The 18,599-nt window shown below is 38.5% G+C and overlaps 1 protein-coding gene across 1 annotated transcript in view; it reads left to right on the top strand.

Moving 5' to 3' along the window:
- LOC121740277 (muscarinic acetylcholine receptor M1-like) overlaps nt 1-18,599 on the top strand; it is a 371,436-nt gene that overhangs the window by 333,873 nt on the left and 18,964 nt on the right. Inside the window, exons 7-9 of the mRNA XM_042132937.1 lie at nt 9,668-9,860; nt 12,430-12,662; nt 16,974-17,234. Of these exons, the coding sequence (XP_041988871.1) occupies nt 9,668-9,860; nt 12,430-12,662; nt 16,974-17,234 (687 nt within the window). The remainder of the gene's footprint in view (nt 1-9,667; nt 9,861-12,429; nt 12,663-16,973; nt 17,235-18,599) is intronic.

The following is an 18,599-nucleotide window of genomic DNA, read 5'->3' as shown; positions in this document are numbered from 1 at the left end:
CGACAGGAAAAATGAGCATATCTCTGGAATCGCATGGTTGGCCGTTATATCCTCACACACTATTATAGTACTAATTATTACTCACATTTTGGCATATTTTGTATTACGGCACCATTTGCGATTTTTTTTCTAAAATTCATCAAAATTAAAAATATTTATTCTATTTGTATTTGTTGCAAAAGTTTATGCTGTGGTTAAATGAGGTCTTTTTCATAGTATTTTAATACCATAGGATCACATAATTGGCCAAGTGCGAGTCGGACTCGCGCACGAAAGGTTCCGTAACATTATAGAGCAAAATTAGGCCATAAATTGTGTTTTTTCTATGACAGTCCCACTTAATTTTATATTTTAGTGTAATATTATAGTTAAATATTAAAGTACACATATAACTAAGGATTGTGTAAAAAATTCAAGAACCTATCTGTTGCCATTATTGATACCTAAGAGCAAAAAAGCCCAAAAAATCACGTTTGTTGTATGGGAGCCTCCCTTAAATATTTATTTTATTTTGTTTTTAGGGTTCCGTAGTCAACAAGGAACCCTTATAGTTTTGGTCTGTCCGTTCGTCTATCCGGTCTGTCTGTCCGTCTGTCTGTCTGTCTGTCTGTCTGTCTGTCTGTCTGTCTGTCCGTCTGTCTGTCTGTCTATCCGCGGTTTTGCTCAGAGACTATTATATAGCACCTACAAAGCTGTAATGGGGGCTACCGTTTTTTTGCTCATTAGATGGCGCAACTGTCGACTAAGGTCCGAAGTATAGCTATTAAAGTCGACTTTATAATAATCTAGAATCCTATTTATTGATTTAATTAAATTTAAATAATATCTCCTTTACTTTTGCTATTTTTAATAACCATAAGGTTATTAAAAAAATAGCAAATAGCAAAAATATACATTTATTTTCTTAATTTTACTCTCAAAGCATTTACATTGATCGCTAAATAATACTTTTTGGGATAATTTTACGAAGGAGATCGCTTTTCAACAGGTAAATTGCATAAATAATAATTTATGTCACGAAAACCGCTCAAACTAGTACAAAATAGACGTTTTTGGACCTCGCGCGACACTAGCGCCTCTAGCGGAAAATTCACACGCGGTAGCCCCCATTTGGCATGAATGCACATATTAATTCTGTCTACTCTGTATTAATGATGCCGACAAAATGGTACCTACATAAAATCTTAAAAATATATTTTTATTGTCTTTAACTTCCCTACACATCAAGCGGGGATGATTTTTTTTCGCGTCCACTCTATCGTATGGATAGGTTTTTTAAAAATATTATGAATATTCGTAGATTTTTTTCCGATTTAGGGATAGCCGGAGAGCCGAAGAAAAAATAAACAAAGGATAAAATATTCAATAATTATTAACTTCAATGTTGTTGTTGTTAATGTTACTCCACTGATAAAAAAATAGACTTTGCTGTGAAAGTAGCAGCGCTGAAAGAGTAACTTTTTAACATTCATAAAAAAATCATGACGCTCTGGGGTGCTTGCCCATAAAATTCACAAAAAAATTGATCTTTCACCACTACTACTTTCACAGTGAAATATTTACAAGGGACATATTATTATTATGTCACATTCTGTCACATAGCTACCCCTAAGTATTATTATCACTAAGTTTTGTTACATCTTGTATATTGTAGGCACAGCAAATTATTACAAATTATGTCAACCCTTTTTTTAATTTTCACATGTGGAAAAACTTTGATTCTGTCAGTGGAAAAGGAAATAAGATGAGACAGACTGATAAGTTATTCCATAAACCTATAATGCTGAGTATATATTAAGTCTATGGGTTATTCCTCAGCATAGAGATTCTACAGTAGGACCTTTAATGCTATAACATGAAGAGACAGCTGTATGTTAGTCGAATATTTGCGTTTCTAGTAATTTCCATATATTATTGCGCACTTACTACTTAAGTGCTCTCCGTATTATTACAGTTCAATGTAAAATGACTAGCTATTACTTAAGTCACGAGATTCTATTGTGATGTATACTTTAGAGATGAGTCTTCACTAAATTGTAAGCGATCTCCGGAACGTTTCATGTGTGACAGTGAAAAATCTCTACAAATTGTATGCTATTAATCTTTTCATTGTTTATATAACTGTGACGTACATTATTTTTTAATAATTGCTTTAACTTGACAACATTTTCGTTGAATAAGCAATCAATTATGAATCCTTGATACTGCTGTCAGACATTTATAAGCGAGCCCATACTAGAAGGCGTTTTTTAAAAAAAATTTGAGTGTATACACTCATTTTTTTTTAAAAAAAACGCCTTCTAGTTGACGCACAGGAATACTACCAACGTCCAACGCCCTCTGCCCCTACAATGCAGGTACTTACTAATAAAAAAGTGTCGAGGTGAAATATCGCCATGAGGAACTTCGTTCCAAAAAATATCTAATTTTTATTACGAAAAGTCGGTCTATTGATACAATATCTTTTTTATCTATACTTATTGTAGAGCTTCCGAGTTTCGCGTTGTTTGCGCAACTCTGCTAATTGATAGCAAATTTGTACGTTTGTTTTAGAAAAAGACTACATTTACGAGTATTGTGCTAATGAGGGAATTCGTCTTCACAAAGTCAATGTTAATTGAACCATTAAGTGCTTAGACGTTAATTAAATTTGAATGTGCACTTTGTTGCTCAAATTTGCCAAATTAATAAGGTATTAAATTAACTTCATAATTACTTTTGAGCATTTTAATAAGCTGAATATTATTCACCTTTTTAATGACTCGATTTTAAATTATATGTAAGTGAAGAAATTGTATAAACAGCAAGATACAAAATATTCACCCTGAATAAACACCATTTCTTATTTTTTTAAATAAATTCGGTATTACGCGTAACCAATATAAACTAAAACGGTGTCATTGAGTCGTATATATTGTGATTTGCGAGTAAAATACTACGTGCGCGAGAAACCTTTAGATAAGTAAAGCAATATAGTGTATATTGTGTTATCCCGGGATCATCTTACAACAAATAAAGCCGACACCCGTATTATATTAGTGCAATTTCAGACTGATTGACAATATTATGTCTTGATTAAAATTTTGATTACGAGTAGTAAGTAAAACTTACTGATGTCGCTCGTTTCATGACAACTTTTTAGGAGCAAGATTTTTAGCCAACATGTTTTCTATATCGCTTCTTTATAGAATCGCCGATTAAAATGTACTAGAGATCGCCTAATGGTCGAAATTCGACCTTAGTTTCAAGAACATTAGGGCTAATACAGTCTGTCAAGAAAGTGAAGAAATTAAAAAGTGGCAACATCGTAGTGTCATCCCTTTCAAATCAATCTAAGAAATAAGGGATGACACTAATCACTATGAGGTTGCCACTTTTTAATTTCTTCACTTTCTTGACAGACTGTATTAGCCCTAATGTCCTTGAAACTAAGGTCGAATTTCGAAAATTGACAGACAATACCTATATTTTGTAAAAGAATATTGACTATATCATATTTTTTTTCAACTCTTGTCTCTGGGACTCAGCTGATCTCAGACTGGCCGTGTAACAGGGGCGGATCTTGAATTTGTGGGGCCCTGGGCTAATACTGCTTAATTACTCAACTAATTGCCATTTTGACAAGAAACTGTTTTCTGTAGTGATGTAGGTATAATATCTATATTCTATACTTAATATTATAAAGCGGAAGAGTGTGTTAGTTTGTTTGCTTGTTTATTTGAACGCGCTAATCTCAGGAACTACTGGTCCGATTTGAAAAATTCTTTCAGTCTTAGATAGCCCATTTATCGAGGAAGGCTATAGGCTACATTTTATCACGGTAATACTAAAAGGAGCGAAGAAATAGAGGAAAATGTAGAAAAAATGGGGATAAATTATTTGACAGGGCTTATTTGAACGCGCTAATCTCAGTCACTACTGGTCCGATTTGAAAAATTCTTTCAGTATTAGATAGTCCATTTATCTAAAAATGCTATAGGCTATATTCTATCACGCTACAATTAATAGGAGCGAAGAAATAGAGGAAAATGTTGAAAAAACGGGAGGAAATTATTTGAAAGGGCTTATTTGAACGTGCTAATCTCAGGAACTACTGGTCCGATTTGAAAAAACTTTTCAGTCTTAGATAGTCCATTTATCGAGAAAGGCTACAGGCTATATTTTATCACGCTACGACTAATAAAAGCGAAGAAAGAGAGAAAAATGTTGTAAAAAAGGGAGGAAGTTGGATAGGCCATTTATCGAGGAAGGCTATAAGCTATATTTTATTAATTTAAGACTAATAGGAGCTAAGAAATAGAGAAAATTATGGAAAAACGGCGGAAATTATTTCAATGGGCGTATCTCACGAACTATTGGAGCAGCAATTTGCAGACTGAAAGAATTTTTCAAATCGGACCAGTAGTTCCTGAGATTAGCGCGATCAAACTAACAAACAAACTGCAAATTCTTTTAATTGGTCATCGCACTGTAGGTCCTTTGTTAAATAGAAATTTATCGAAAGAACTGATAATTGATGATGACAATATTGTTGTCCTGTATTTGTTTTCTATATACGACATCCTGGAGAAAGAACGCTCTGCTCCCCGTGTATTATATTTCTCTATGGCTCTGCGTCACAGCTAGTGATCGGCATCGTTAAAAAATCTAAAAAAAGTCCGTCTACAAGATGTTTCTTTAAAATATCAACTATATTTGCCACACAATAATAATTAATACTTGGAGACGTCTGACGTCTGTACTCGTAATAGGTTCATCAATCATCATAGATTACTTTGTCATCAATAATTGTGAACACCGTCTTTCTAGTGTTATTACATAAGAAATAGAGAGATCGCCCATACTCCGCATGGGCGCCGCAGACTCGATTACACAAAAAGTGTGTCGTCTGCGATCTCCCATAGGGGCAGCTCAAATCCAACTTCAAATAAAGTATGCCAGTCTTCCCCAAGAAGACTTTATGGAATAAACATGACATGAGTAAAAATATGTCGACTTTATAATATTATCGAACGCTTAATCAATTCCATACATTTTTGATCAGCGATTCGGCGAAAACGTGTTGGATAGGGGCTCAGTTTACACCCACACATAAGAAGGCACTCCTCTGGCGAAACGCAGGATGATTGCGTATCTCACGACAGCTTTGCAACTACATTTTACGTTGTAGAGCCATGCCTCGGCACGGACGAATACCACGGGCTCACAGAAAACCGGCGTGAAACAGCGCTTGCGCTGTGTTTCGCCGAGTGAGTGACTTTACCGGAGGCCCAATCCCCTACCTTATTCCCTTCCCTACCCTTCCCTATTCCCTTCCTTACCCTCACCTATTCCCTCTTAAAAGGCCGGCAAAGCACATGTAACTCATATGATGCAACATCAGAGTGTCCATGGGCGACGGAAGTTGATTTACATCAGGTGACCCGTTTGTTCGTTTACTCCCTTATTTCATAAAAAAAAACATTTCATAACAGATATTGCACACTATATTCTACTGTCTGACAAAAATTTTGAATGCCTGAAAATGAAATAATAAATATGTAATAAGTTATCATTATCACACTGCCTATGTATTTTCAGATGAACCACTGAAACAAACATCCCGATTTCCATCGTTGTTTCTTAACTTTGTAATGTGAACTAGCTCTAAAATAAGAAAGACGGGCCTTTCAAGTTAAATATTAAATAATAAAACAATGTTGAAAGTTGAAATAAAACTTTCGAATACAATAATTATTGTATTCTAAAGCTGTTTTATAAAATGCTGATCTCTAATCTCTTATTTCGAGAGATCTTCACGTTCCCTTTATACTGGTATATCTCCAATTATCGGATTATCGGATATCGGAATAATATTTCTAAAAACATGGAATCCTTTAATCTTCACATAATCGTTTATCGCAATAATTCACAGAAGCATTATTCTATCAACAGTGATCACTTTAGTCTTTGGTAATGTTATTAAAATTGGGAATCATCCCGAATCGTAACGTGAATAAACTGTACGTGAATGTGATTCGTGATTTATGCAAAAGCCGCGAAAATATAACGGCCGGAGTCCGGACTCAGAGACATTTAAACTTTGACTAAAATAATGCTTAAGACCCAGTAGTCCCTAAAATTAGCAGGTCGATGTCTGTCAATACGAATATCGACGTTAAGGACATTAAAATAACATTCATATCAGCGCGCCTTGTACAGTGGCTGTTACGCGCTCGCCGCATGCCTTGATAATAGAAAATAGGAGTAGAAACCTTTTGTTTTTAGTATTACACAAACCAAATATATCAAATCGTTTACGTTAGGTTACGACTACTGATATACCTTTGCGTAAGTATAGGAAATTTTCTCAATTTTAAAACGGTACTTATTTTATACTTAAATAATGACATTTCCTTTACTAAAAACGTGTTTCAAAAAACCCATTTTACGTAGTTGCAACAACCACAGCGCCGTAATGAATTGTTTGACACTAATGTATGGGGCTATCCACAGAAATGGATCTAGAATCTAGATCCATTTCTGTGGATCATCTCAAAATCTTCAATTAATCCATACTAATATTATAAATGCGAAAGTATCTCTGTCTGTCTGTCTGTCTGTCTGTCTGTCTTGCTTTCACGCCAAAACTACTGAACCGATTGCAATGAAATTTTGTACACAGTTATTCTAGAGTCTGAGAAAGGACATAGGCTACATTTTGATGTGGGAAAATATCTTATTTCCATGAAAATATCGATGAAAATTAATTCGCATTGCGCGTGGCCAGCGCTCATCCCGGGGGTCCTGGGTTCGAGTCCCGCAGGCGGAACAAAAAGTTTTCAATGTTCCTGGGTCTTGGATGTGTATTAAAATAAAATTTCAAAAATCTTAAACATATTTTATGTATAATATATAAAAAATCCAGAAATATATCGACGCAATGAACATTTTAGTTCTAATACGATTCAACAGATGGCGTTTTATTTTTTACTTTATTGTAACATAGAACTAATCATACTTATTAGTTAGTATGTTTTTGTTTATAGTTTTTAATACGTTAGAATATTATCTATACTAATATTATAAATGCGAAAGTATCTCTGTCTGTCTGTCTGTCTGTCTGTCTCGCTTTCACGCCAAAACTACTGAACCGATTGTAATGAAATTTTGTACACAGATAGTCTAAAGCCTGAGAAAGGACATAGGCTACTTTTTAACTGGAAAAGGGGGTTGTAAGGGGGTGAAAATGCGTAAATTTGGTCAAATTAAGTTAGTTCCAAAAATTAAAAATAGATGGCGCCAAGAGTCCCCTAGATCGCGCTATTGCTTGCTCATGCGTATTTCTATAAGAGGTGGTACCATGTTAATCTTGACTTTTAGATTCTTTCGATTGTTATATACGTTCTATGCTAATATTATAAATGCGAAAGTATCTCTGTCTGTCTGTCTCGCTTTCACGCCAAAACTACTGAACCGATTGTAATGAAATTTTGTACACAGATAGTCTAAAGCCTGAGAAAGGACATAGGCTACTTTTTAACTGGAAAAGGGTAAGGGGGTGAAAATGCGTAAATTTGGTCAAATTAAGTTAGTTCCAAAAACTCAAAATAGATGGCGCCAAGAGTCCCCTAGATCGCGCTATTGCTTGCTCATGCGTATTTCTATAAGAGGTGGTACCATGTTAATTTTGACATTTAGATTCTTTCGATTGTTATATACGTTCTATGCTAATATTATAAATGCGAAAGTATCTCTGTCTGTCTGTCTCGCTTTCACGCCAAAACTACTGAACCGATTGTAATGAAATTTTGTACACAGATAGTCTAAAGCCTGAGAAAGGACATAGGCTACTTTTTAACTGGAAAAGGGTAAGGGGGTGAAAATGCGTAAATTTGGTCAAATTAAGTTAGTTCCAAAAACTCAAAATAGATGGCACCAAGAGTCCCCTAGATCGCGCTATTGCTTGCTCATGCGTATTTCTATAAGAGGTGGTACCATGGTCCATGTTAAAATAGGTTTTTCGATTCTTTCGATTGTTATACACGTTATTAACTAAGAACTCACCTACCAACTTAGATTAGATATCAAATTCAAAAACAACAGCGCCAAAACTACTGAACCGATTGTAATGAAATTTTGTACACAGATAGTCTAAAGCCTGAGAAAGGACATAGGCTACTTCTTACTGGAAAAAGGGGTTGTAAGGGGGTGTTTATGCGTAAATTTGTTCAAATTAAGTTAGTTCCAAAAACTGGAACAGATGGCGCCAAGAGTCATATGTATTTCTATAAGAGGTGGTACCATGTTGAGTTGATATTAGGATTCTTTCGATTGTTATACATGTTATTAAATAACTCACGTACCAACATAGAAATCAGAAACAACAGTCTACCAATAATAAATTCTAAATAGTTTATGGCCTATGGGTATTGGCTATTGGGCAAAGCTAAAGTTGTGTAATGCATTATGCAGCTAAGTTGTGTACCGCTAAATAAGCTTTAAAAGGTAGAAAAAAGTTTAATTAAAAAAAATCATATTATGTGCACACTACACGGCTGTTTTGGGTATTTTGATTTAAGGGGTACCAGGGTTTTAAAAAGCTTTTGACACCAATTTTATTGACACCGCGCGCTATAAACTGAAGTCCACGCGGACGAAGTCGCGGGCAACAGCTAGTTATTAGATATAATTAATGTTCGTCTCCGAGTGCGGCAGTAAGACTGTATTAAACATCTAAGAAAAAGAGCAAAATAATCACTTGTAACTGTTACTTACATCATATTGTGTGTAATTATTTTTATTTATTTACTAGCGACTATATAAATAAATATAGCATATCTAAGCCTTTCTAAATAAATAGCCTATCTAACACTGAAATAATTTTTTTAATCGGACCAGTAGTTCCTGAGATTAGCGCGTTCATGTTAGCCCTTTGAAATATTTTTTCCGTTTCTTCCACATTTTCCTCTATTTCATCGCTTCTATTAGTCTTAGCGTGATAAAATATAGCCTATAACCTTCCTCGATAAATGGGCTATCTAACACTGAAAGAATTTTCAAATCGGACTAGTAGTTCATGAGATTAGCGCGTTCAAATAAGCCCTTTCAAATTATTTCCCCCCGTTTTTTCCATATTTTCCTCTATTTCTTCGCTCCTATTAGTTATAGCGTGATAAAATATAGCCTATAGCCTTCCTCGATAAATGGGCTATGTAACACTGAAAGAATTTTTCAAATCGGACCAGTAGTTCCTGAGATTAGCGCGTTCAAACAAACAAACTCTTCCGCTTTATAATATTAGTATAGATTTTTCCACATTTTCCTCTATTTCTTCGCTCCTATTAGTCTTAGCGTGATAAAATATAGCCTATAGCTTTCCTCGACAAATGGGCTATCTAACACTGAAAGAATTTTTCAAATCGGACCAGTAGTTCCTGAGATTAGCGCGTTCAAACAAACAAACAAACAAACAAACTCTTCCGCTTTATAATATTAGTATAGATAATAAATAATTAAGTATTAAATTAAGAATAGTGATTTTTTAAAGAAAAAATATGTAAATACTAAATATTAATTTTCCAATATTTCACAAAATAATTTTCTTAAAGAGTATTTACGACGATATTAAACAACATACATCATAATAATATAATATTGTATGTTTTATTATATATATTTTTTTCAGATAGGGGCACCAACGAGCTTAAAATGGTCTTCGAGCGGGAAGAAAACGCAAGAGGAGAACAACATCGCTATACAAGTGACCCCGCCTGATCTCGAGGAAGATGATGAGGTGGTGCCTCCCCTTCGCGCCAGGAGGAAACTCAGCAGCCCCCTCACCAGCCTGCCCGCCTCCATACAGGGACTCTCCGGAAATGGTCAGTTGTTTTTTGTTATTTTATTTCTAAAACTCTGTGGCAAGCGAGCTAATATTACCCGAAAGGTATTGGCGTCGCTTATGAAACCCGTGACATTAGAGGCGTACGATGCTTTTTAGGGTACCGTACCCAAAGGGTAAAAACGGAACCATATCACTGAGATCGATGTCTGTCCGGCTGTCTGTCTGAACTGGCTGTAACCTGTAACTCAATAAACGTGACTTTTTGCCCCTTTTGGCTCATAATGGCTACATGTAGACACTTGAAATTTTTACAAAATCCTCAATTATTATATGTATACTTAATATTTGATAACAAAATTAAAATAAAATAAATTTAATAAAGGGAGGCTCCCATACAAAAAACACACTACTTGCTACTTTCGCTCTATAACGGTACGGAACCCTTCGTGCGCGAGTCTTGGCGCACTTGGCCGATTTTTAGATTGAATAATATTATGTGATACGCTAATAATATACTCGATTTGTGCTAATAAAATTTGATGCTAATAAAATTTTAAGTAAATAAAATTAAAAGTTAAAACACGTATATTTATGTGCTTAAAGTTTTTAAGCACGAGTTTACGATTTTTTTATCTTAGGATACAAGGTTGCATGACCTGCCTTCGGAGGAACTTACTGCGAACCCTGAGAATCTGTTGTGACTCTAAGGGTATTATAACAATAAGCTAATAAGCATAAAGCTGTAATCGATGTGACAAACAAATAAGAAGCCAAAAACACTCCACGCTTTACAGTCCATTTTGTTTTTGGTCTTGTTTCAAAATTAACATGAGCCCGACGACCCACAATTACACAGCAGACAGTCATGAAAAACTTGAAACATTATTATATCTTGAGATACGAACGGCTGACCAAAGCGAATCTACATAAAAGCAAAAGTTTAAAGATTTCTTTTAAAATTCCTAATATGTTTATTGCAATACCATAACTACTAATTAGAAATCTTTATAACTTAAATGTTTTATGAGAAGATGTTAGGATTATATTTTATATTATTAGTATATTAGTCTAAAACTTTACAAGTTTACAAGTTTATAGCGCGGCCTAACGAGGTATTTATTAAGTGGTTTATTGGATAATAATTAGTTAAATTGTTAACAATTTAATTTTAAATTATGAAAACTATTTTGGGGAAGACCTTTATGTAGAATAATTGGACGAACTCGTTTTAAAAATAATGACGTATCCCACCAAACTTGTAAAATGTTGCCGCAACGACCACATAAGGTTTACCCTGTGAAAAAGATGTAGATAGCCAAGCTAAGCTTCTGAATCTACACGGCCTATAACTACGGTTGCCAGATGTCCGGTCCGGTATTTATTTTCTGATCTGAAGTTAGTAACGAAAACGCCGAAACATAACCAGCACCCTGTATCATGTATGTAGACGTGTTACAATCCAGTCTGGCGCTGTAGTGTAAGATCCTACCATAGAACGACATTTAGATACGGAGTTTTAATACTTAAATTTATTTTTAAAGAAAAAAATATATTGATTGCAATGTCAAAAACATTTAGTCCATAATAATATAAATTAACAATTTTTTAGGGTTCCGTACCCAAAGGGTAAAAACGGGACCCTATTACTAAGACTTCGATGTCTGTCCGTTTGTCCGTCCGTGATCTGTCTGTCTCCAGGCTGTATTAAATTAATATCAAGAACCGCTATACTTAGCTAGACTTATGAAATTTTCACAGATTATGTATATATCTATTGCCACCACATTGCCGCTATAGCAACAAAATATCTTATACTAAAGTCTAGAAATAAAATAAATTAATTATTTAAGGAGGCTCCCATACAATAAATGTGATTTTTTTGCTTGATCTCAATAAAGGCAACAGGTAGGCCGTAGGCACTTGAAATGTTTACAAAATACTCAGCTTTATTTATAATTTAATAATTAACAATGAAATTAAAATACGCGTATACCATACGCGAGTCTAACTCGCGCTTGGCCTATTATTTATTTCACTCGTTTCTTTACAGAGTAGACAAAATTCATATAAATAGAAAATGCTAAGTCCAAGAATACAAAACTACTTTTAATCAAATATCCAGCTCGGCTCGGTGGTCCAATGGTGGGATCTTAAAAAAATACTTTTCATCTAATAACCAGCTTGTAAAGGGGGTCCATTGTCCAATGGTGGGATCCTAAAAATTGTTTCCATCATGGGCGTAGCCAGCCTTAGGCTCAGGGTGGGGCAGCAGTCATCACCTATCGTTGATGTTGTGGATGTTGTTGTAATTGTCGTTAGTATAAGATTTTTTTTTGTTTAATTAGGCCAGGGTGGGGCGCCCCAGCTTGCCCCAGTGTGGCTACGCCCATGGTTTCCACCTCGGTGAAGGTCGTCCTATGGACTATAGCGATCACGAGCCCAATGGCGTAGCGCGTGGTAGCGCATAGCAAACGTTCACAAGCGCACGGAGGCGAGGGATCGAACTCTATTTAGACTATAGTAGGATCTTATGCCACTACTTACGCAGTAACTATATTTTAGTAATCTGTGCCACCACGGCTTCAACGTAAATGTTTTTCTTCCAGACCGACGTTCCTCGCCGACGCGTCTCTCGCCGCTGGACCGCACGAAGCGGCGGTTCAGCACGATGGTGTCCAGCGGCGCCGCCGCCGCCGTGTCCCGCAGACTGTCCGCAACCATCGGCTGGTGCCTGGCCACGCCCACGCAGGTCAAGCCGCAGATCGTCCGCCAAGGCCGCGCCCTCTGCCTCCAGTACATCAAGACGCAGATACGACGGTCTACGACGTGCTCGTCGAAGGTAAAGATGCCATTGTACAAAGTATAAGAACGCTAACTACGAAGGGAAACTATGCTCTATAGTCTACTAGATATCCCGCGCGGCTTCGCCCGCGTAAATTAGGAATTTTACAGAAACCGTACATTTTCCCATAAAAAATAGCTTATGTCCTTCAGGCGTGGTCGCAGCCTGAAATTTTGGGGGGGTCACTCAGTAGTCACTACACTATTTTTTTTATCTGCGCCCTCGGACGGTTCTGGGTTTTATTTTATTTTCAATTTTACCTTAGATTTTGGGGGGGTCATGTCCCCTGTGACCCCCCCCCCCTTCGGACCGCGCCTGATGTCCCTACTCCCTTCACTTGGTCTACTCTATATCTGTGCTTAATATTGCCATAAAAATTGCTCCAGTAGTTGGTAATTTCTTATATTTCCTCCGTTTTTCCCACATTTTCCTGAGTTTCTTCGGTCGTATTAGAAGACTAATATTATCACGCTAAGAAGCGTGATAATATTTAGCATATAGTCTTACTCGATAAATGAGCTATCTAACACTGAAATAAGTTTTTAAATCGGACCTGTAGTTCCTGAGATTAACGCGTTCAAGCAAACATACTCTTCAGGTTTATAATATTAGGCAGATATAGATTTTTTTTAAATTATGGTTTGACAAACTCGAGTCTCGATCTAAAAGTCTATGAAAAGTACCAATAACAGAGTCATTATAGCTCATAAGTCATAACCATGGGACGATGCATGGTATAATATGGTAGTGATGATGATGATGATGATGTAGATGAATGTAATTTGCATAGTAGTGTTCTTAAAACAACGCCGAAACTCCCAAACTTGTTCCAAAGAATCAGGAGTTCTCTCAGCACCTTCCGAACCAATATACCAGGTATACCTCGGTGCAAAATCTTACTTGTTGGTAGCATATGCTTAGAATACTTTTCACGAAACCGAAGTCACCACGTCATGTTTCCCTATAAATTTTGAGGAGTTCCCTCGATTACTTATGGATCCATCAGATCACCACTTTTGTAAATATAATACCAAATTGGGATGATACCCTATATACCAAAAGAAAAATTTTGAAAATCGGTTAACAAACGGCGGAGTAATCGTTGAACATAAGAAAACGAACATAACACCTCCCCCGTTTTGAAAGTCGGTTAAAATTGTAGCCTATGTATTATTCTGATGTATAAGCTATATTATTATTAATATAAAGTTTTATTAAAATCCGTTCAGTAGTTTTTGCGTGAAAGAGTAACAAACATCCATACATCCACACATCCACACATCCACACATCCATACATCTATACATCCATACATCCAAACAAACTTTCGCCTTTATAATATTAGTAGGAAGGATCTACTCACACTATTCACATCAATTTGATCGAGTATGCTAAACCCAGCCAACAGATCTTAACTGACATTGACATTTAACTTTTAACCCGTCCAATCAACGTAGGTCCGCCATCTACTGAATCAATTTCTCTGATAGTGCCTAATGTTACTCTGACGAATCTAAATCTTACCTCTCTCAAATTCGACAAGGAAAAGAAATATTTTCTGTAGTGTATTAAATATCTGTAAAGCAAGCCAAAGAAAATATTATACTAATAACACTCGAAATAAATTACTAAGTATGTTGAATGAGGAGGCGGACGGAACAAAACGAAACCGTACGTCGACCTTTCCTTCATAATATGCTACCGCTTTGTACTGCAATAACGATCCCTGTTACAATATTTTCGATATTCCTTTGTAAATTAAAAAAAAAAAATAAGGGCTGACAATACTACCAAATCACAAAAGCCACAGCCCAATACTATAAGAACCAGTAATTGGTGGCGTGTCTTTACCATATTATGTCAATACATTATACAATACATCACACCTCAGCGATTCCTATCTTCAAATTAACTTTTAAACTAAAGTATTTAAGATCTATTTTATCGGACAAAATTAATAGCAGCCGAGGTGAACAACCGAACGTTTCTCGCTGAAGAGCATTGTAATTAATCATTCGTACTTGAGAAACTCTTGTAGCAACTAGCAAGACGTCTCGTCATCGTGAGCTTGCCTACGAGGTTTTACAAAATGTCCCCTTCAAAACAACATAAGCATGGCACTTGATAGCATGTATAATATGCGGTGTTCACTTAATATAAACTCACATTTAATGTTTGCCAACAAATGTGGGACAAAATAGTCGATAAATACCAAGAAACTTACATAAAAGCGCATCTCGAATCTCGACAGCCAATACCATCAGTTAAGCATCATAGACTTTAACGGCGCGAGTTTCCTTGAAGTTTTCTCTTTCCCTTGAGCTACATAAGATCAAAGTTGTACAGATTTATACCAACCAGGAAACACTTCTTATAATAAGGATAATTGTAGTGATATCTGGTTTCGTTCAACAATGTCAGTAATAAGATATTATTATAATTTGAGAGCCAACTTAGTAACCTATATTTGAAATTGATATCCATGATGTGTGTTTTTTTCATGTTCGTAAAGGTATCAAATTAAATGAGAGCCTTTCGCCTAAAGAACCCTCGACGGCAAGATGATTTTATATCTTGCCACAGCAATATTATAAATATTATACGTTTAACAGCACATATTGAACAATATATATATATATATATATATATATATATATATATATATATATATATATATATATATATATATATATATGTCGCAGGGAAAAGAAGATATCAGGGATATCCCGAAATCCCTAGGGATATCACGAAATCGCGGTAGATATTATATTCTTGTTTCTTACGTCTTCTTACCAAACAAATCTAGTGATATGTCATTTCACTAAACTAAATCTAGTGAAATGTCAGAAAAGCGGATACCGCCGAATAAAAATCGAGCTACGCATTTCTCTCGCTCGCTCTAATACCCACACGGGCACTAGTGGGAGTGAAACAAATGCGTCGCTCGAGCTGGCGCGGCTCGTGTGATTTTAGTCGTTAAATTATTACGTGTACGTTAAGTTTGAATGCGATTTTCTAAATATCACCTTTTACGACTCTCGAGTTTTAACATTTTTTAATATTTTCCAGACTTACGCGCATGTTACTTGCATGGTTCGATAGCCTGTTAAATGTATATTATGGGGATATTAATAACTCAATACCGATAATAAGATCCCTTCACGCTGATAATGCCCCATTCGCGTTAAGAGGGCGACTAACGCAAAAAATCGTCCTTCTCTCTTCACACTCACGCCCGTCTTTCATATGCCAGGTGAAAAAGGACGACGCGGATTCATTTAAATAAAAAGAAAATTATTTTTATCCTAATAACTCGATAAATATGTAACATTTCAAAAATCCGCTAGGTCAGTTCCTCAATGATAGAATTTTATACAATGTGTTAAAATATTAACTTAGTTTAATGCACGGTTATGGCGATATATGAAAAATTCGTGAAAATTATATGCATCTTTGTGATCGAGAAAATTTTAAGATATCGTGTTTTTGCTAGGTTTGATTCTCGGAAATATAATGTAGTATCTATGTCAACAAAATGAAACAATTCGGGGCTTATTTTCAAGTATAAAAATGAATTATAAAATCGTCAATTTAGGGTTAGTCGCCCCCATAAGATAGTGATAGGGTATTAGAGCGAGCGAGAGAAATGCGTAGCTCGATTTTTATTCGGCGGTATCCGCTTTTCTGACATTTCACTAGATTTGTTTGGTAAGAAGACGTAAGAAACAAGAATATAATATCTACCGCGATTTCGTGATATCCCTGATATCTTCTTTTCCCTGCGACATATATATATATATATATATATATATATATATATATATATATATATATATATATATATATATATATATATATATATATATATATATATATATATATATATATATATATACACAAATTGCTCATTTAAAGATATAAGATAAGTAATTAGCTATGTCCACACTATGCGCTTTCGTCTTCAATTTTCGTCATCTTTTTTCATTCTTCTTTGGCGCATTCAATAATTGAATACGTCAACGATTGCAAAGCTAACATTGTCATTTTTGTTTTTTTTTGGATACGGTCAGAGCCCAGAGGGCATGCGTCGCGGGCACGCCTCACGTTCGCTGTTGACTGCGGTATAACGCATGCCCTTCACGAACAGAAAAAGGCGCAGTGTGGACAAAGCTAGTGGTAACGCTTGCGATGCGATATTATGTCAAATACCAAACATTTTTGGATTATCAATTCGCTATCGAAACTGGCGAATGAATTTGACCATTCACTCTTCTAATCTGGCGACATTATTTGTATCTGTAATTTCCAGCAAATCGTAATGAAGCGGGTGCAGACGATGCTCGAGACGGAGTGCGGGGAGGAGGCCATCAACAACGTGGAGACGGGAGTGCTGGCGGCATTACGCGCGCTGTGCGCCGCCCTCGAGAGGAAGAAGTGTGAGGCGTTCCGGCACGTGGCGCGGCAGGCGACGCGCGCGCCCTCCACCATGCTGCGCTCCGAGACTGCGCTCGGCGAGCTCGCCCTGGCCCTCGCCCGCCGCATCACCAGGGACAACATCACGTGGTCCAAGGTATGACATGTGCTCGTGCAGTCAGGGGTCGCGCGCTGTGCGCCGTCTTCGAGAGGAAGAAGTGTGAGGCGTTCCGGCACGTGGCGCGGCAGGCGACGAGCGCGCCTTCCACCATGCTGCGCTCCGAGACCGCGCTCGGCGAGCTCGCCCTGGCCCTCGCCCGCCGCATCACCAGGGACAACATCACGTGGTCCAAGGTATGACATGTGCTCGTGCAGTCAGGGGTCGCGCGCTGTGCGCCGTCTTCGAGAGGAAGAAGTGTGAGGCGTTCCGGCACGTGGCGCGGCAGGCGACGAGCGCGCCCTCCACCATGCTGCGCTCCGAGACCGCGCTCGGCGAGCTCGCCCTGGCCCTCGCCCGCCGCATCACCAGGGACAACATCACGTGGTCCAAGGTATGACATGTGCTCGTGCAGTCAGGGGTCGCGCGCTGTGCGCCGTCTTCGAGAGGAAGAAGTGTGAGGCGTTCCGGCACGTGGCGCGGCAGGCGACGAGCGCGCCCTCCACCATGCTGCGCTCCGAGACCGCGCTCGGCGAGCTCGCCCTGGCCCTCGCCCGCCGCATCACCAGGGACAACATCACGTGGTCCAAGGTATGACATGTGCTCGTGCAGTCAGGGGTCGCGCGCTGTGCGCCGTCTTCGAGAGGAAGAAGTGTGAGGCGTTCCGGCACGTGGCGCGGCAGGCGACGAGCGCGCCCTCCACCATGCTGCGCTCCGAGACCGCGCTCGGCGAGCTCGCCCTGGCCCTCGCCCGCCGCATCACCAGGGACAACATCACGTGGTCCAAGGTATGACATGTGCTCGTGCAGTCAGGGGTCGCGCGCTGTGCGCCGTCTTCGAGAGGAAGAAGTGTGAGGCGTTCCGGCACGTGGCGCGGCAGGCGACGAGCGCGCCCTCCACCATGCTGCGCTCCGAGACCGCGCTCGGCGAGCTCGCCCTGGCCCTCGCCCGCCGCATCACCAGGGACAACATCACGTGGTCCAAGGTATGACATGTGCTCGTGCAGTCAGGGGTCGCGCGCTGTGCGCCGTCTTCGAGAGGAAGAAGTGTGAGGCGTTCCGGCACGTGGCGCGGCAGGCGACGAGCGCGCCCTCCACCATGCTGCGCTCCGAGACCGCGCTCGGCGAGCTCGCCCTGGCCCTCGCCCGCCGCATCACCAGGGACAACATCACGTGGTCCAAGGTATGACATGTGCTCGTGCAGTCAGGGGTCGCGCGCTGTGCGCCGTCTTCGAGAGGAAGAAGTGTGAGGCGTTCCGGCACGTGGCGCGGCAGGCGACGAGCGCGCCCTCCACCATGCTGCGCTCCGAAACCGCGCTCGGCGAGCTCGCCCTGGCCCTCGCCCGCCGCATCACCAGGGACAACA

The sequence above is a fragment of the Aricia agestis genome, chromosome 1 (genome assembly GCF_905147365.1).
Source record: "Aricia agestis chromosome 1, ilAriAges1.1, whole genome shotgun sequence".
Classification (NCBI taxonomy): Eukaryota; Metazoa; Arthropoda; class Insecta; order Lepidoptera; family Lycaenidae; genus Aricia; species Aricia agestis.
Note: the sequence above shows the minus strand (reverse complement) of the source record. Positions and strands in the feature narration are given on the sequence as shown.